Raw genomic sequence first — 21,040 nt, forward strand, 5'->3', positions numbered from 1 at the left:
CTAATATGACATCTTGTCAATGTTAGTTCTACTATAATTGTCTGTTTCAATATCCATGCTGATGATTCTTTAATATCTTATGCAAGGGCCACTACCAGCCTTTACAACATCTTTGTGCAAGAAAAGAAAAGGCAATCTTTTCCAGGTGAACCCAGTTCCATCCCACAGCACTAGGCTGGGCAAATGGAGGGGTGCTGAATTTCAGCCACTGATGCCACTTCATCCAGGCAACTCTTGAGTGCACACATGGCCTAAGCACTCTTGATAGCCTGAAACCTAGACCCCTTCTTTCTTATCATCTCAGAAAGTATATTCCATAATAGTATCCTAAATTCAATCCATGCATTCCACTCACATCACTTACACTTCCAATTCATTTCCCTTAGAACACCAAATCAAACAACCTTTCCACACCAATGAAACCTCCTTCTTCACACCATCTCTCACACACTGTGTCTTCACTCACCTCCACATGTGCACATATTCTATGGAAATTTGCCTTCATTACTCCACTTCATATGCCCTTAACTCCTTTTTTCCTCCTTGCTTCATCATTGACATTTGGCAAACCCCCAGCTTCAATCACTATACAACTCCTCTGAGCTTGTACAGTGCTCCTGAACACAAGTGAACAAAAATGGACAACCGTGTAGGCTGGTCTCCTATTAAATTAAGGATGAATAACCTTAAGAAGTCCTTAATGCTGTCAGAGTCTCTCAGACAAATATTTTGTATCTTCTCCTTAAGTCTACAAAACTACCTCCCCTATTCTCACCCTTAGCTGACGGACTTGTTTTCTATTTCACTGAGAAAAAGAACATAGACAGAAGCAAACTTCTATGAGCCCCTTCCACACGTACTCACCTACCTTCGCTTCTACTGAAACACCCTGACTTTTCCCACTACCTCCTTTAGAGCACCTGTCTACATCTCTTGCTAAGACCAATCTCTCCATTTGCTGAACATGTCCCATTCTCCCTCATCTAACCAAGGCATGGCAAGAGAACACCCCTCCCACATTATACCATCTATAAACTGGCCACTTCCAAATCAGTATCTCCAAGGATCTTTCCCATAAATTTCAGACAGATAAAATCATTTACTTAATACATTCATCGAGATATTGAAAAAGAATCTCATGTCCAGAAGTGAGCTCCTAATCAACAATCCCCCTCCCCTAAACTGGTTCCCTTGAAGATTCTTCCATCTAAACTAAGGACAATGCTATTGTTCAACCTGCTCACATACTCAAACTCTGGAGTCATCCCCAACTCCTTTCTCCGTCTCACATCCACATTTATCTGTCAGCAGCTTCTGCTGGATCTACCAGAATCCAATCACCTTTCATCCCAGCCACTGCTACTACTTTCCTTTAAATCACCAGCACCTCTCCTCTAGATTACAATAGCTTTCTAATGGGTCTCCCTACTTTTGTCCTTGTTCTCATATCTTTTTTTTGTACTTAGTGATCCTAATAAAACCCAAATGTGGTCATTGCCTTTCTAGTTCCAAACTCTACAATGGCTTAATATCTCACTCAAAACAAAAGCCAGCATCAAGGTACCATATAACCTGGCCCCAGTAACTTCCCTGGTTTGTTTGTTACCGTACTCTCCCTTGTTCACTTTGGCCTCACAGCCACACTAGCCTCTTGCTGTCTATGGAATATTCCAGGCACTCTCCTGTCTCAATGGCTTTGTAACTGCTGTTCCTCTATCTGGAGTTCTCTCCCCTGAATGCCTGTTCACTCATGCTCCTCAGGTCTTTTCTGAATGTAACCCTCTCCCCCACTCCCCCGCTCCCCCACTTCCTAATTTATTTTGCCCCATATCACTGGTCACCACTGAATAAGTTATACATTTTAGATATTTATTTTGCTTATTTTCTGTCTCTCAAAGAACATAAGCTTCATGAGAGATTTGCTTTTGTTTTTCCCTGCTGTAACTGCAATGTCAAGAATAGTCTTGGCACATGAAAGAAGCTCAATATATATGTTGAGAGAGCACATGAGTGTTCACCCAGGCACGAGTGCCACACTGACAGCGACTGCAATAAGATTCTCCTTTACCCTCTTGAAAGGGAAAAGTGTGCTCCACTCACCTACCCTTTTATAAAGTCAGAAATTACTGTGATTCTCTGAGTTTTCCTCTCTAACCACAAGGACCAGCCAGGGTTCACACCATTACCCCAACAATTAGGAGATGCTCAAAAGTATAGGATTAGGGACCACAAGTCAGATGAAAAGTAGAACAGTCCATAAAGCAGTCTGCAGCCATTCTTGTGGTTTTCTTAAGACAATAAGCTGTGTTTCCTATATTAAATTCACAACCTTTGCTACAGATTAGAGAGGAACTAAAGCAGTATCAGTCCCATGGGATCTATCAGAAAGCACAAGTTTAAAGGGCAAGAGCGTTCAGTGAGCATGCGCAGGACAAACAAAGGGACTCCATGGCCATTAATAAAATGAATAACTTTGGGTTATTACTGAAATACAATATTTCTGAAAAAGTCCTTTAAGGTTTGTTTGTTTAAAGGTAATTTACTGATTCCTATGAGTCTACAGACAGAGACTTTAATTACACAGTTTTCTCTCAAATCATGATCTGGGTCCCTTTGTGGAACCAGTGGGTAGAGTAGAAGAAAGCACTGCAGCTATTGTGGGAAAAAGATTTGCCTAAATTGCAATGCAGAATTATGTACACTGAAAGAATCACAATATAATTGTCTTGAGGAAGACAAAAATAAGTTCACATATAAAATTCAGAGGATAAAAATCAGAGGTGGAAAATGCCCCCCTTAAAATTCTGGAAGGGTCACTGGCTTCTCAAAAGTATCTCACAAGAAAATATCTTACTTAGCCCTCTTTTCACTCTGAGGAATGATAACACCAAGCTTCATTTGCAAAAGATAAACCAGGGAACAAAGCTGTTATAAAACTACTTGTGATTACAGGAAAAATCAGCACCATCAGAAATAAAACATTTGCATTCTCAATCCTCCCATAAGAATGAAACCACTAGGTACCCCCAGAAACCCTCTCAATTTGCAGGAGAAATACACTAATACTTAAAGAATTATTTCAGAAAATTATTCAGGGAAATACATACTGTTAAAAAACAAAAAAAGCAAAGAACTATATACTTCTTTTAGATACTATCCTTTTTGAATCAAAACACCTTGATGATAAATCTCAGGATTAAAAAGTTAGAAGAAAATTGTATTGGTAACAGTAGGCAATTCAGTTAATGAATCATTGACATTCTATATAACTTTTAAGAAAACAAGGGATTATATTTTATAATTCATCACACTTACCTCCATTTTCTTCTCCATGGGCATTTGCCTCGGCCATATCTGTACCATCCAATTCAGATTCACAGACTAAATCCAACGTGCCATCTGCTGGGCATGACGACTCCTCTTTCTGTATTATTTTGAAAAGTGATGATTTATGGAGAAGATATATTAGCAACTAAAAACATTCGAAATACTTGAAGAAACCTAAAGTATGATCACTTATTTGTGACTTAACATTTCAACACTGATTTACTTTTTAATGAAAAATCATTCTTGGGTTAAGAAAAAAAGAAAAAAAAAAACTGGGTAAAGCCCATTGCTACCGTTGATTTTTTTTTTGGATAAACTTTTAAAATCTATACCAAAAAAGAAGTTTCTTTTGGACATATGTTGTTTCCATTTTTTTTTCAATTCTACATTTTTCCTCATGTAAAGAAATGGCTTAACAACTCAGAATTTTAATCAGTTACTTAAATACCCAACTTGCTACAAAAAGCAATGAAAAAATTACAAGTCTTTCTGATTGATTAACCTGTCTTATTTTCTGAAACACACACAGTGGACCACAGCCTGATGCTTAGTAGCTAAAGAAGAATTCCTGCTTTGTTGTCTAGGTATAACTTTTTATGTTTAAAAAAAAAAAAACTCACAAATTTATAAGTAGTTAATTAAATATAATCCATCACTTAGATACTTCTTTCTAATTTCTAAGAAATAACACAATGAATTTACTTATTCCAAGTTACACAACCATTTGTAGATTATAAGCTTTTGTCTTCTGGAATTCTGCATTTCAGATGTCATTTCCCCTAGATGGAAATGGGAATGTCTTTAAAATAATTATACTAAAATAATTAAGACTCGGTTATCCGGAGCTTTTATTTCTTCTTCTCATACAAGTGGGCATTATTAGTAAAACTTCCTTGACATCACCATTTCTTTTAAAATTGAACACTAGATTTACTTCAGTGTTTTCAAGTAGAATGAATCAATGATTTATTTTTATAAAAGACAAAGGCATACAGGTGTGAAGCCTGTATATCAACTGATGGTCATTAAGTTAAAGAGTTCATGGTAACTCTGATTATCTTAAACTCCTGGCCGATGACCTATGACACTCCTCCCCATAAATTTGAAAGAATCAAGAATTTAAGGAAGCCACAACTATTCTACATTACCATATGTTATGGAGTAAAACCACAGATATGCTTTCCTTAAAGAAAAATGTCATTGTTTATTCTTAATATGAAATCATTTTTAAGACATCTGTAAACATTTAAAAGTCACAGAAGTCATTCTTCTACTCTTCATCCAAATCTAATTTTGTTTACCTTCACGTCTGAAAAAATGCATGATACATAGTAATAACAATATGTAGAACAATGCAACTTACTTTGAGAGCATAGAGGCCTGACTTTCCAGGGATTTTGAAGAATGTTCCATCCCCTATTCGAGTGTTAGTGTGAAGCATTGCATTCAGACAGGCTAATGGAGAGGTTCCACTAGAAAATAAAAGTGTGCAAAAATGAAGCAGTCTGAGGTACAGCTTCTATTGCAAAACTGTTCTCCGAGTCCCTCTCTCTCTCAAAAAAAAAAAAAAAAAAAAAAGACTTCTTTGCATGCCTTTTAAAAATAGCCTCCCAACCCTGAAAACATCTACATTACAATAAAGGGCCAAGTCCAGTTTCACCAAAGTTAATCAGATGCATCTGTCTTTTAAGGCCTTCAGGCAAATTTTTCTTGAATTGAAATTATGCTTTTATTCATAGAGTAACCAATACTATATTTTACAGAAACCAAAGCTCAAATATTTATGTGGTGTTATTTTACAAATAACACCACGAAGTCTTAGCTTTTAAATATTACAGACAACTTGATGGTTGCACTTGAATGATCAAAAAAAAAAAAAAAAAAAACCCACCAAGTTCAAGAGCAGCTCTATCCCATAGGTTGAAAAGCAACAAAAGAATAATAAACCAGGGAAGAACTGATTTGAAATTATAAGTATTTAAGTTACTCACAGGACTGCATTTCTCACATGGCCAAATAAGAATGTATGTATGTGTTTATACCTCTGATACAGCCTCTACAATGACATCCTTTTCTCAGATATGTCAAAGAGTAGGTGTTTGGAAATTCTGTCCAGCTAACAGAATTCTGTAGTAAACATGCAAGTGACTGGATTATAAGATCATTTATTAAAAAAATCAAACAGCATTAAACTAACAATTTAAAATATCAAAGTACATATGTCCGAACATTATTAGAATGAGTTCATATACTTGAATGATGTTTATAAAACGTAAAGTACATATATATATTTCCTGGGGTAGATTTTAGAACAAATTTTCTGTTTTGATTGCAAACTAATATTTAGAAGCTAGAATTCAGAGCTACAATTTTTGCCTTTATTTAATTATATATCCATGAACATTTTACTTTCTAATATGCCAAAATATCAATATCGGGTCAAATCAATTTTAGTTAAATGCCCTACGCCCTCATCACCCTCACATGCTTCTTATGAATTATGGGTATTTAATTCACATTCTGAGACAATACAGCCTTTAGGATATGAAGCTTTCAAACTTTGAATTTGTAAGTTCAGAATTCTAACTTTAAATTTTGAGGATAATTATATAATTTGTGCTCATAATTAAAAGTTTTCTAAAGACCAAGACTATGAAATCTTTTACTTATAATGAAAACTCACCAGTAAAATGAAAAAGTCAAATATCCTGAATTTCCAGAACACACTTAATAGCAAGGCAGCATATATATGCACTATGGTCATAAAGGTTTATAAGTATTCATCTACAAAGACAATTATTTTAGGAAGCAGCTTCTCTGTGCCAGCATATAAATATGACTCCACTGAATTTGACAGAAAACAAGAATCATCTTAATATAAATTTGGTCATAGAGTAATGTAGCTGTAACATTAAAGTACACATGGTAATAACATGTTTAGGTAGTATCTTTTCTCATGAAGCTCCTACAAGCTTGCAGATCTCATTTCGTTATTTTGTCACAAAAGATTTTAAAGTGTCCCAGGCATATCTATAAAGTAAAACATATTCATCTCTCCAGAAATATAAATTCCAAATAAATTATGTAATACATGTTATACTGAACACTGCAAATACATATTTTTACATTATACTCTTCAGACAAAAGCATAGAAAATTTGAAGCTAAGAATGATTATGCCAGATTTTTGGAGTTTTAATTTAGTGGAACTGTCAGAAATACAGACTTTCTGTAGGGACTTGGTAAAAAGATGTTAACACGACATGTAAAATAGAATCCAATACATAAAAATGACACAATGTAAAATGTTTTAAAATACAACTTAATAAAACTGTTCACCTAATATGAAACCTCACAATGCTGTTTCTTCTCTCTATTCCTAAGGCCCTAATGCATACGATTCCAAGAACTCAGATTCAGCACGTTAAATAATAATACAGATTTAAAGGCAACGACTAAGTACTAAACAAATATAATATTACTATAATTTACATTTCCTTTCTAAGGTATAGCAAGCTGAAGATAATTGTAGAAGATAAATTGGCTATTAAATAGCCATTTAATGCTGTGCTTGCTGCAAACATATGTGATAAGTCCCCAGTTTTCTACAAATAATAAGCTCTATTAAGCATGAATATATTATTAAATTATACTGTCTATTAAGTCAATAAACACAAGATTTACTATGGAAAAATTTAAAAATATGTAATTCACAATCACAATATCTCCAAAGTCTCAATGACTATTGCAATTTCTATAAATCTTTCCCAAAAGAAACATATGAAACTTGTTTTATTTCAAAACTATACAATATTTGCATTAGAAAATTATTTGCAATCAAATGCAAATTTTACAGCTAAAATCACTCACTGATTAGTCACTTAGTTTTAGGCACATGAGTTTCGTTCCTTGAAGAAGAAAAAAACTCATTCTGGTCCATTTCATTTAAAAACAATGAAAAATAAGCATCAAAAGAGTTAAATACTTATTAATAGGTAACTGATATATCCAACATAAAATATACACAGGAAAATGTATTTCAAAAACCTTTCACACCATTTACTTATTGCTGTTATCTTCATCAATTCTATCAACTATTGAAAACTTAGACCACTTTTTCTGCAGAAATGTCTTAACTGCTATTGAACAAAAATAAAGCCTTACTTATGCAATTTTATTATTTTTATATTCAGAAAAAATAGAATTGACAAGTATACTATGTATTGTATATACACATACATATACCTTAAACATAATGATTAAATGTGAGTAAAAAATGAGGCAGATGCACATGCTTTAAAAGTCTGTACTCTCAGAATGAACTCCTTCTATGTAATGGTTCTTATTTTTAATTTATTCAACACAATTTTCTTCACAGTTAATGCAAAAGCTCATCAGCTCAACACCTCAGTTGGAATTTAGAAGTTTAAAATCCTGTAGCTGTGTGTGTGTGTGTGTGTGTGTGTGTGTGTGTGTGTGTGTGTGTTGTATGAAATAAAACATCAAAGTTTTAATTTAAAAATCTCTGAAATTTCAAATTTACTTACTTTCTAACAAGATGAATTGGAAAAGCCACGATATCCCGATTTATAGAAGGAAAGCAAAAAGAAAGGAAGAAAACAAAGTTAGTTTTCCAACTTAAAACACAACTCTTCATCTTACCATTTCAACAAATAGGACACTACACAAGAAACCCACCAAAGTCAAATCTGGCTGCCTATGGGAAGGTTGGGAGGAAAAAACTGGGGCACTGGGCTAAAAGGTGACTTCGACTTTCTTCCCTAATACTTCTATAATGGTTTCATTTTGTTCACAAAGCCAATGTATTTCCATATAATAAATATAGCTAGAAATAAACAAGCAAGAAAATATTTGTCCCCAGTTCTTTTCTGTCTCCTATCCCCTATAACTGGGCCCTTTCCTATACACCTGCCAGGGTAGATATACAGCTTATTCTACTTGTTTGTTTTTCCCCCTGGACTGTAAGGCTGTGGACCCTTCTAGTTTGTTTTCATTTCCCACAACTCCTGAAGCAGAACAGGGGTGGAATTTGGAGGCAAGGGAGCAGGCATAATTTAAACTGTCTAGACATCAAAGAACCCCTAGAGATGCTTTACAGAGCCCCAGTCCTGTGTGAAATAGAGAAAAGCTATTGCTTTATGTTATCAAATCGCTGATAGAAGTCACACAATTTTACTGATAGTGAATACTTAGTGAAAGGAATGAAGAGCCTATCTATTAAATAATTTTAAAAATCAGAGAGAATACCTGGAGAATGCAATTGGAAGACTACTTACAGGCATGACAAAGAAAATATAATTGTGGGTCACTATTCCTTTACATATAACATAATGATTTACAATATTTAATAACAATCTTAAACTATTTTATCATATTAATGTTATGTTTTAATAAAAATTTCAAATGGAAGCTATTTCCTGCAAACATTTCTTTTTTTTAAAACATGGGAATGAAAAAAAATTAATCCTGTACAACAAAATCATAAAAAGTCAACAAATTCAAGCAGTTATTAAACATCATAATTAGTTACTGTGCTAGGTGTTATCAATATAAATTAATATAAATAATTATATTTCCATTATTTCAAAAAAGGTTAATAGCTTCTTTCAAGCATTTCAAATGCTAGCTTTGAGAAAATGCATTATAAAGAATATATTTTAAGAGTAAGTTAGGTGGGTCTCTGGGGTACAGGTACTCTTGATACAGTATCTGTGTTCTCTTTGTGAAAATTATTCATGATTTATGGACTAAACCACGTATATGTTATACTTCACAAAAATGTTTTCTAAATGTTAAAAAATTAATAATATACCATTAGATTTATTTATTTAATGGGCATGTCCCTACTAGTGAAGAATGAGGATGGCTCCTAGACACACACAGGAACCCAGTCTACAACAATCAACAACTCAGTAACATAGATGGTTACAAATTACCCTAGAAAAATCAAGGCCAGATGAACTTATTGAGAAATATTACTGCCAGTAAGAAACTCTCTAAAATAACTGAAAATAAAACCTTAAAATTCAGACTCCTTTATATATGTTGTCTGAATAACATATATATATGTGATATATGTATATGGTTATATATGTTACCGGAATAATTCCAATACAAAACAATCTATAGTAATCCTCAAATTTGATTTTGAAGAAACAGTGTCCTAGACTTCATGGTCTCTCTACAATCACTAGCACTAACATAAGAGGAATAACAAAGTTTAGCATTTAGAAAATATATAAATGGGAATAACCCATCAAATAAGAGACAGGTCATATTTCAAAGGAAGATATTTTGTGATTTTTCTATGTGAGGATATCCACATGGTTTTCAATATTCAATATATCTCTAAAGTAATGTTAAAATGTGGTCCTGGTACTCTTATCAGGTGGGATTGAGGCAAAAAATGATTAACAAATAATATATGCTGTACACTTTAATTCTTAAATTTAGAGAAAGACTTTCGAACTCCAGATGTCAATGTGCATCTCTGGTTGACATAAACACGTCTGTCTATACAACAAAGTACAGACAGTAGGCTCTACAGGGAAATTAAGAAATGGCACTATATAAGTATATACCATAACATATGATCTGTATCATAGTTTTCAAATAAAATAGGAGGTGAGGTAGCTATCTTTAACTATAGACATCTAGTGAAGAATGTATACACCTAGACATTGACAACTGTTCCTCTACCACTACGCATGCCACGACACACTGTATTACCACCCCTGTGCTGGGGAAGGTGGTAGAGAACAACGAGGAAGACTGGACTCTCAAGCCAGTCAGCCTGAGTTCAACGAGGTCGGGACCATTTAGCAGCTGTGTCATGTTGGACTTCTCTAGGTCACAGGTTCTTCAACTACAAAATGTGGATAATAAAACTCACTATGTCATAGAGAACTATTCCAAAAAGTAAATGAGTTAAAACATATAAAGTATTCAGGACTGTGTCTGGTATGTTGTAATTATTCAAAAATTGTGAGTTATTTATTAACACCACCACTACTAGCCACAGTAACCAACATCTAGATGTAAAAAGAATGACAGATGGAAAGAAATTAATATTTGGCAGCCTGTTTAAAGAACTGGCTCCGGTAATATTTTAATTTTTAAAAAGATTTTAATTTCTAATTTCATTTTCATCTCAGTATCAAAAAGAAGTGAAGACATGGGCATGTGTACACAGCTCACCCATAGTCTCTCACATGTGGAGAGTATTAAAAATAACTGACAACTTAGTAAGGGGACAGGGAGGAGAATGATAGCAACACATCTATTACTATAGTTACCATTTATTGAGCATCTATAATGTGCCTGGGCTTTCACAACTATTGTCTATATTCCTTACAGCCACCACAAAATGTAAGCATGACTCCCAGTTTTATAGATGTGACCGAGGCTTGGAGACTAGGAGTCTTGCTGAAGTCAGATAACAACTAAGTGATACAGTTGAAATCTAAATTCTCATCTGATTCCAATGCCCATGTTCTTTCCTCTGTCTCACATTCTCTCTCCATAGAACTGCCTCCTCCACTTAATCTAACTTGAGCACTTAAGCAAATATTTAGCATTTCAAGGAAATACATTTTTTTAAAGCCAGATGCTGCTAAATGATAAGGTGATCTGCTCCATTCTCAACACTGCATATAGCAATGACTTCCCCAGAGTAGATTTCAAATAGGCTGCAGAAGATGACATTCTTGATTATCTTCCTCTAGTAATGTCACCAGTGAAAACAAAGGAAGAAGAAACTTAAAGAAAATATGATAGACGCCAGGCATGTTGGCTGAGGCCCATAATCCCAGCATTTTGTGCAGGAGAGGCAAAAGAATGGCTTGAGGCCAGGAATTTGAGACCAGTCTAGGCAATATGGTGAGACCCTATCTCTACGAATATATATATATATATTTGTATATGTGATAAATATATATATCATATATAAGATATATATACACACACATATCACATATATAGTGTGTGTGTGTATATATATATCTTATATATGATATGTATGGTATGTATGTGTATATATAGCTTATAAGAATAAGATCTATATATACAGACTATATATGCATGTGTATATATCTTGTGTGTATATATCTTATTTATGATATATCTTTATCATATATATACACACATACACATTCACGTATATACATAATGTGTGGTAGAGAATTCAGATCTATAATTGAGATGCCTCTTTATTAAACTGGATCATTAAGAAAAAATACAATCCTTTCACTGAACAAACATTTATCGAGCACACTATGAATATATCTCAAGCTTATCCTGAAATAAATTTGTACTCTGACAGTGTTTTGCACGTAATAGAAATGTAGGCTGAGCTGAACTAGTTTCTGAATACACATGAAATGACAGGGGACTCAGCATAAAGACAGCCTTGAGGCATGTTGCAAACAAGAGAAAACCATTTGGAATTTAAATGTTATCTTTAGTTTGTTCCAAGGAGATGACTGAGATGTAACCATGTATAAATATATCACGTCATTGACTCCTTTGCAGAGGCAGTCAACCCATGGCCATGCCATTGGTGGCTCTTCGGGACTTTTACCCTATTTCTCTACCCTTGCAAGCTCAAAAAGAATATTTCCAATTAGGTCAAAAACTATAGCTTACAAAATAAAATTGCAAATTTCATATATTAAAAACAGATACTGTAATTATATCTGGTATGAGTCAGCTTCATACTAAAATGTAAGCTTCTATATTCAACATGTAGCTACTCACACTCTCCCATCATGTTATCAATAGTCAATACTTGACCACTTCAGAATCTGTCCTGTGGGATAGCTGTCCCAAGTGTTGCTCAAAAATATTCTCAAATATGTTTGGGAAATGTAACATGTTGCATTCTCCTTTTGCAAACTCACCAAATTCATTAATATGTATTAAAGTCTCTGAAAAATCCTGTTTAACTCTGTGTTTCCTGATCATATATAATAAAGGAATCCTCTCCACCATAATATTTAGCAACACCTCCTATTATGGCATGCCAGAAAATATACCTGGAGAAATGTTATACTGAATTTGTATAATTAGGATAACTAGGAATAAAGTGCCTAGCAGTCAGCACTCCCATGAATGTTTAATTTTATTAGGCAAATGTTAAAAGATTACTTCAAAAGTGTGCAAAGCTCTCTTTTTCTGTGAAAAATACAGTGTAATGATTATTTTCCCTGTATAAATTTATAAAATTGAAAAACACATCCAGGAAGCATAAACAGCATTGAAAATTTACAAATAGTATCTATATACACTTGAAAATATTATATATTTGCAATACAGGTTGAGTAGCACAAATTCGAAAATTTGAAATGCTCCAAAACCTGAAACTTTTGAGCACCGACATGATGCTCAAAGGACATGCTCACGGGGCCATTTAGGATTTCAAATTTTTAGATTTGGGATGCTCAACTGGTTTAACACAAATGTTCAAAAATTAAAAAAAAATCCAAAGTCCAAGACACTTCTGGTCCCCAACATTCTGAATAAGGGAAACTCAACCTGCATTATATTACCCAACAGATGGCACATCTAACATGAAAATCATCTCTCTCATCTCCTCAGAGCAGATCGTCCTCCTGATCCCCACTAGTCTCGCTCAGCGGTGGGTATAATCCTCCTCCTCCAGCACCCGTGACATGCATTTTTTCAGACTATTCCAATTATTCTGCCTCCACAATGCCCCAACTAAGTTCATCTTTAACCTTACATTTTTACTTCATTACATTTTATTTCAAAAAATCTTCACCTCATTCACAAAGAAGACAATTCTATAACCTCTAACTGGTCTTCCTGCTTCAACTCCTAGATCCAAATCATCCTATACACTGATGCCAAATAATTTTCTTATATAAAAACAAAAACAACAGAAACACTCTTCAGACTGCTTCTTAGCCATGCCATTCACTGTTGTTGTTGTTGAATCAGTTTTTCACTGCCCAGGGAAGGAAACACAAAGTCCTCAGGCTAGCATTAAGGTCACCTACAACACAGTTGGCACCTACCTCATCTTCAACTTCTCCAACTCTCAGACCACTCTCCTAGAATCCAATCCAACTCAGGAAATCACCAAGCTTCTATGGCTTCCAATGTCTGCTCTGGCTATCATCCCTATGGAGAAGGCTTTTAAGACCTAGGATATTCCCATTCCTCTAGAACAATCACAATACTTTGCATATCTCTCATGGTTTATTTTCTTTGAAAATTGCTTACATCTTCAACTTTTCTGCCCTTACTACTTCCAACAAGCTTGGAAATTCCACAGGAGATAGATATATTTATTTTTATATTGCTTGACAAGCAATACCAATGTACTCAAAAGTTGTTTGCTGAAATGAATTGAATCACTGCAATAAAAGCTGTTACAATCATGGATGTGTAAACATAAAACACATGCAATGAACATTACCAAAATTCTTTCTAAATTCATGGCTGCAATGATGTCTGCAAAGGACTCTACATACCAAAAAGCTGCAGTGGCCATCTTACAGTCACATGCCCTGCATTCTTTTCCTTTAGGAAGTCTCCCTTTCTTAATGATGTGATTCCTGTGTATGCATCAAAAAAATAGGATTGATTTCCCCACCAGTAAGGCTAACCAGATTAAACTATCTCCTTGGTCACAGAAATTGGCCAGCTAGTGGAAGTTTGAGTAGCTTTTAAAAAAACAGATACAGAAATAAAAGGAAAGAGCATAAATTATCTTTCAGTAATAACATAGCTATAAAGACACAAAAAAGAGTAGCTGGTGCCTATCTCTGTCTCCACAAGACCAGCGACTGCAGGGGATAAAGCTACCAGAGGAAAGAGAGTAAAACATAGAAAGAAAGGGGAGAAAAGATCATGGGAACTCCTGCGTTGTCTGGTCATGTTGAAGATCAACCTGACGGATGTCTAAGCTAAATAAGCCAGTAAGTCTCTAACTAGTTTTATCTTTGACGTCAAAGGGGGAGCTTATATAACTTGTACAAGCTATTTTTCTAGGCCTCATTTACTCAGCCATAAAATAATATGTTTAAAATACATGTGTTTTGAGGCTCTATTAATCGCTTTCTGGTTAAGGTTTTAAAGGCAATTAGTAATAGTCTAACTATTAGCTTTCTAAAGTCCATTCCCATCAGGCTGTCTCTCAGCATGCTTCCCTCTTCCTCAATGCCCACTGCTCTCCTCTCTTCCTACTCATTTGTCAAGATCCCCTCACCTTCACCTCCGAAAGCCTACTAATCACCCCTGCAGTCCACAATGATGCTCTCTGCACTTCCAAAGGCATTACACCCTATGCTACTACTGTAGCATTTAGTTCTGTGCAGTCTATCACCACATTGCTTGATGGCAACTAGCTCCTTGAGGACTCTGACTTTATTAAAGATTCTTTGTGTTCACCTCACAGCACCTTGCCAGATTCGAGCATTCAGAACACATTCAGGGGCTTGTTAAGTTAATATTTTACCATTTACAGAAAACAAAATTTCAAGCCTGACGATTCCATGTGTTGGCTGAGGACATCTAGAAATGGGAAATATTAAATACTCCAGTGACAGCATAAACTGATATAACCAATTTGGAAAGACATTTGGCGAGATCCAGTTTTTTAAAAAACTGTGCATGCTCTACAGAACAGCAATCCACTTTTTGGTACAGACCATAGAAAAACACATACTTTCACAAAAAGACATTATTAGTTATAGGAAAAATAAACTAACTTAAATATTCAACAGGTTATAGTTTATAGATTTAGATATATTTTGCCTATAGATTAATAATAAAAGTATAAATTCTGAACTACAACAATACACAGCAAATCTACGACATCGTTGCTTCTGAGGAGGAAGAGGAGGAAATTAAAGCAACTTCAGCTTTTTCTGTTAGACTTTATTAAAAAAGAAAAAGAAGCAACCACATCCACAACTGCTAATTCCAGCTACTGTTTGCTGGAATGTGGGTACTCTGCTATATTTTCAAAACAGAAGAAAATGGTTTATGACTTTTTTTCTTCACAATGTGACTTTTCTCTAATTTATCAGATTCTTCCCTTGATTCAACTAACGTTTACATGCAAGCAAATTAATATAATTACATGGAAAGTGTAAAGGTACATCATTATATCCAGTTAAAAGTACAAGTCCTTCTCAACTCCCCTCAATCCCATCCACTGCCTCAGAATGAATAACTATTAAATGTCAACCATGATTTCTTCCAGATCTTTTTGTATTTACATTCATATATATGCATATATTCAACTTTATGGTTTAGATTTTCACATTTATTTTCAATACAAATGAAAACATGTTCTGCTCTTAACATTCTATAGAATTCTTTTAATGCTTTAACATTTTAGTTTATTAATTCTCATTTGAATTTTTTACAAGTGTATATTCTGCTTACAAATAGTAAAATATTGATAGATGTAAAAGGCATAAATGTAATTTGACATTACAAAAAAGTAACATCAAAAATGCAAATTAGCTTGTAAGATTCTAAATGTTTTTAATATTCATGTAATGTTCTTAAGAGTCTATAAAATATATGTACTGTATCATAATTCAAGTATTTCCTTATTACAGAACACTTAGTTTACATTTATCTATGAAATAAGTGCTACAATAAAGAGTTTTATATATAGTTCTCTTTGTATGTGTACAACTATCTCCCTACAAAAGATAAAAAGATTGTATTTCCAGTTGGAAGGGTGCTTTGAAAATTTTAATAATAACTACTTTCAAATTACCTTCTAATGAGAGTAACTAGTTAAAGACAGATAGTATTAACCTTTAAATTTTTGCTAATTCACTCAAGAGGTGGAGATGAAGAGGCCATTCCACGTGGGAGAAGCAGCATCAGGGAGGCACAAATGGATAGAACTGAATGTGGTGTGCAGGAACATGATTCCAGAGCAGGGAGTAGAAGAGAGAATAGGATAGGAATCAGATTCCAGAGGGAAGGTATACACCACTTCATGGTGCATAACGTTTATAGTTCCACAGTTTAAATGCCATGGCCAAGAGCTTCACTTTCTGCAGGAGCTGATAGAAAGCCCCAGAGGACTTTAACAAGAAAGTGCTCTTGTCCATCTATTAACACAAGGATAGATTTAAGTTGAGCTACATCTAGAAGACAGACCAATTAGAAGCCTGAAGGACTGGCCTGCAGGGAAGGTGGAGCAAGCTTCACCAGAAAACTAATGGTAGCCAGCAATGTGGAGAGAGTCAAGAAATACATGCAAAGACAAAAACAAAACAAAACAGTCGGCTGGCTTCTTGTTGTTGTTTGGACAAAGACACTGACAAAATGTGTGCGATAAGGGAGAAGAAGTTTAGGATTCTTCTGGGACTAGAGATGAATGGTGGTATAATTAAGATGGACAATACAAAGGACATTAGTTTGACAATATGATGAATTTAGCTCTAGACTTAGTGATTTAAAAGTATGCATCCAAAATTCAGATATGTACATGCATCAGAAAGTTAATGGTGGGGTTCAGGATAAACACTGGAGGAGTTATCATTATACAGAGAGTATTCAGAAAATGGTGACAAGTGACTGACATAGTTGTAGAGTAATAAGAGAAAAACGACTGATGTGAGTTCATATATTCCATGAGAAAACATTACTAAGTTCAACATTACTAAAACTACATGAGAAAACATTACTAAGATCAAAGAAAGGAAAAAACTCCTATAAGAATTTTATTGTAATATGATGTATACCCTAGCATCAGCATATAATTGTTTTAGAAGCCATAATAAATCTCTCTATTCATAGGTAGAAATAACCTGTAAGTAGGAAGCTATCTAGGAGATCTGGCCAGAAGAAATCATTCCTTTATATACAGTTTTCTCTTATACAAGAATATTACTAAACATCTGCAAATTGAAGAAAAGATGACAAAAATCACTCAAAATACCAACTCCTGAACATAACTCTAAGCACTTTGTAAACTTTCTTCTGGCTAATTCTTTCCATTTTAAAGTTATAATTTATTTAAATGTTTAATAACAGTATTTACTTTATTATATCCTTTTACATACTACTACAAAGCCATCATAAATGTCACATCAAAGGGTTTAAAATATTCTGTCAACTTGTTTCAAGTTAGTGGTCTTCAACCTGGCTGTATGTTAGAATTTTACGGAAATTTTTAAAAATGCATATTCAGGGCCAACTTCACATTTATTAAATACAAATTTCTGGGTGGGGCTGAGGTGTCAGCGTTTTCTTAAATCATTCCAAATGATTTAAATGTGCAACCAAGTTTCTGAGCCACTGATGTCAGTAGTGAACATTTAAATTGTCCTTTAATTACAATTAAAATAGCACTGATATGAATATCTTAATGTATATAATATTCTTTTCTAATGATCAAGAATACTTTATGTTAGGTTTGTTGAGTGGTGTTATTAATTCACAAGATATGGGCTATTTAATGACCTTTGTGAATAATGCCAACTGACTTTTCAATGATTGGTTTACATATTCATCACTGGTATATAAGCAAGATGCATTACTTGGAGTCAAGAATGAAGTGCAAAGACTGATTAATTTATTAGGTGAACTAAAAAACAATTCTCAAGGGTTCCTTTAACTCGGATTTTCAGGATTATTGGTAAGACTGAATGCTTATCCACATATTTGTTTATTCCTTAGTTTTATGCATTGGAGTTCCTCTTCTGTTCATGTCCTTTGACCATAACGCTAGAGGGTCATATTTTTTCTTTTTGTTTTAATAATCTCTTTATATAATACCTCTAGCAAATTAACTAAAACTATTTTCTCCATGGTTTGTGACTTAATGTTTTGTTTTTCATATGCAGACATGTAAAATGTTATGTAGCCAATTATCTCCACCTTTTCCTTTGTGGTTTATTTTACAGCTTCTAACTTTGAAAACTTATTTTCCTGTCAAAGGTTGAGTTAAATGTTACATTTAAATTTTTCTAATTTTTTTCCAATGGTATGACTTTTCATATTTACATTTTTCATTGTGTCTGTATTTCTCAACATAAAACACAACCAGCATATTACATGTTGAAGAAAAAATTATCATTTATAATTGCTTTCTATGGTTCAGAAAGAAAAACAGCAGTTTCCTTGTTCATTACCTAATTTTTTATTCATCCTCCTACCCTTCTCTCCCAAAAATTCTGGTACTACTCATCTGAAATTCCTTGATCAGCAGAACGTCAAAAGGATTCAGCTCAGAGTTTTGCTGGCTATGGGAAAAATTTTACCTTTAAATGTTTGATAAAGGAAATGTCTAAAAATAACTAACCCAACCACTAGTGTTAAGACTGGCATTCATACCACAAGACAAGTGTCAATTTAATTTAGCTTCTTTCTCCTCTCTCCTCCTCTTCTTTCTTTATCCATCTATTCTCAAGGTACTTTGTCCACTGGTGGTCTTCCATTTTGATTAAAAGTGCCACCATATAAAGATATTTTTTAAAACATAGCTTTCTAGAAAAAAAGCCATAGGTTTCTGCAGTAAACTGTAAGTTTTGTGAAATTCAAACATCATAGTTATTTAGCATGGTGTGAAATATATATATATAATGTAGATAGAATTAGGAAGTAAAAACAAACTTTACAAAAGGACTAACTTCAAAGCTAAAACCTCTTATGGAAACAAGTGGCTTTGGAAAGGAAGTAAATAGAAAGAGTAGTGAATTTAAGCACCCTTCCCTTCCCCAAACTTAGCATGCGACACTTAAAAATACATATTATGAATCCAGTAGTAAGCCTAAAAGAAATTCAATATACCTAGATCTTGTTTTAATTTCACCCTCAGGGAAATATGATTCATGAGAAACATAAGTTCAGAGCAGGGGGTGGGGGTCACAGAAATGCTTATATTTGCCTATAAGCCAATGTTAATACTCTTCTTCCATACAATAAAACCAGTAAAAGAAAGGTCAAGATAACTAGGATCAATGTAAGTGTTTAAAGAGAATAAATAATAATGTTTCAGGCTAATAGTTTTTAAAAACTATAAAATTATACATACATATTAATAAATTCCACAAGCAATGCTACTAATCAGTTATATAGATATTACATTTGTTTATAGAAATAAATATCTTTCTTAGGAAAAAATGTGCATTTTGATTACCCATGAGGAGAAATGTATTTTTAAACAAAATAAGATTTCCTGTGCATTATTTGACAGCAATATCAATGTTCCAACCAGACCCACAGAGACTCTCCAGAGAACAATTCCAATCACAAAAAAGGAGAATATGTAAATGTAATCGGAGTAGAAAAGAGAATTGAAAAGCCAAGGTAATAGTTCAAGAAAAAATTATTTTAAATCTGGGCCCTTATTTAATCAACTAACTAAACGGTAACTGATTAAACCATTGCTAAAATTATAGAGAACTACCTGTCTATGTAACAAAAGAAGTATTCTTCTGTTTCTCTTCATTTTTCAAGCTTCCTAAAAACACAACTTGGGATATCACAGCTTCTGGCCATTTGGCAAGCATCTTATTTAAGTAAGCACAACTCCAACCAACTCATTTAACTTGAATTAATGTTCTTGGTCTTTTATATTGCCACTTAAAGCTTTCAGGAAATAGTTCCTGGATACACCTGCCACCTAATTTCATGAAATCAATATTTCACTAAAACTAAGTCAGGAAATCTTAAGGTGCTGAATTCAATTATAAATGTTACTTCAGGAGTTGACAGTAGATAAAATATAGCATTGACATTGAAAATCATTACAGGTAAAGGACTTTACTTCTTTTTGGATGTAGGGGGATTGTTTTCTAACGTACCAGTAACAATTATTAATGACAACAAGTTAGGATAACAGTAATAGCTTTAACCTTTCTAGCATTAACGTGGGTTTAAAAGCACAGAAACAACATTCTGGCTACAACTCAAATAAATCTATTGTGATGATGAAAGACAACTATCATCAATATAAAAATGAAAACTAATATTAATTCAAACTTCATCCAAAGATGAAAACCACTATTTACTGAAATCCAGACAAGTTACTCTTTGAGTAGAACACAAGAATTCACCGTATCTCTGTCATATATACCGTGTTATACTTAAAAGCAGTGATAAGCCATGTTCCACATTGAAAAATTTTTGCAGACATATTAAAACCAAAAAAGCTTTTATAAACAGTAAACACCTGATATTTGCCTTCACATGCTGTCTTTCCTCCAACAGTTAATTACTAACCACCTGATTGCCTTCCATGCACAAATCCTTTGAGTAGGGTTCTAGGATCCAATATTGGGTGTATCATTACTTCATTTTCAGCACAGAGAGTGAAGAAATGTCAGAACAATGACAGAAAATCCAAAAGTCTAAACCTGTTCATTTGCTAATCTTAAAATTATTCCTTTTCTTGGCTTTTCAAACTAAGTGTAAGGAAAACTCTGAAATTTTTCAAAACAAACATTATCTTAGTATATTCCTATGTCTCTCATTTCCTCCTTGTTCATGTCTCCTAATCATCATTTTCTTCTTCTTTTCAAAATCTTTTCTCTAGAGACACCTCTTCAAGTCTAACACTTGCCTGTGGCTCACAGTGATGGAAATACTGAGCTCTGGAATGAGCAAGACCCAGGCTCAAATACCAGGTCTTTCCACTTATCACTGTGTGAAGTTAGGCAAGATACCTGGCTTCTCTCAGCACCAATTTCCTCATC

At 33.9% G+C, this 21,040-nt stretch overlaps 1 protein-coding gene across 2 annotated transcripts in view; it reads right to left on the minus strand.

The window, feature by feature from the left end:
* ASXL3 (ASXL transcriptional regulator 3) overlaps positions 1 to 21,040 on the minus strand; it is a 183,690-nt gene that overhangs the window by 112,232 nt on the left and 50,418 nt on the right. Inside the window, exons 3-4 of one of the 2 annotated variants that reach the window (XM_064379306.1) lie at positions 4,691 to 4,799; positions 3,316 to 3,424 (exon numbers count right to left, since the gene is read on the minus strand). In XM_064379306.1, coding sequence (XP_064235376.1) covers positions 3,316 to 3,424; positions 4,691 to 4,799 — 218 coding nt within the window. Of the gene's footprint in view, positions 1 to 3,315; positions 3,425 to 4,690; positions 4,832 to 21,040 lie in introns of those variants that run through there. The other variant, XM_064379305.1, reaches the window with a different exon arrangement.

The sequence above is a fragment of the Aotus nancymaae genome, unplaced genomic scaffold (genome assembly GCF_030222135.1).
Source record: "Aotus nancymaae isolate 86718 unplaced genomic scaffold, 86718_ANA_hifiasm-v0.15.2.pri h1tg000020l, whole genome shotgun sequence".
In the NCBI taxonomy this organism is placed as follows: Eukaryota; Metazoa; Chordata; class Mammalia; order Primates; family Aotidae; genus Aotus; species Aotus nancymaae.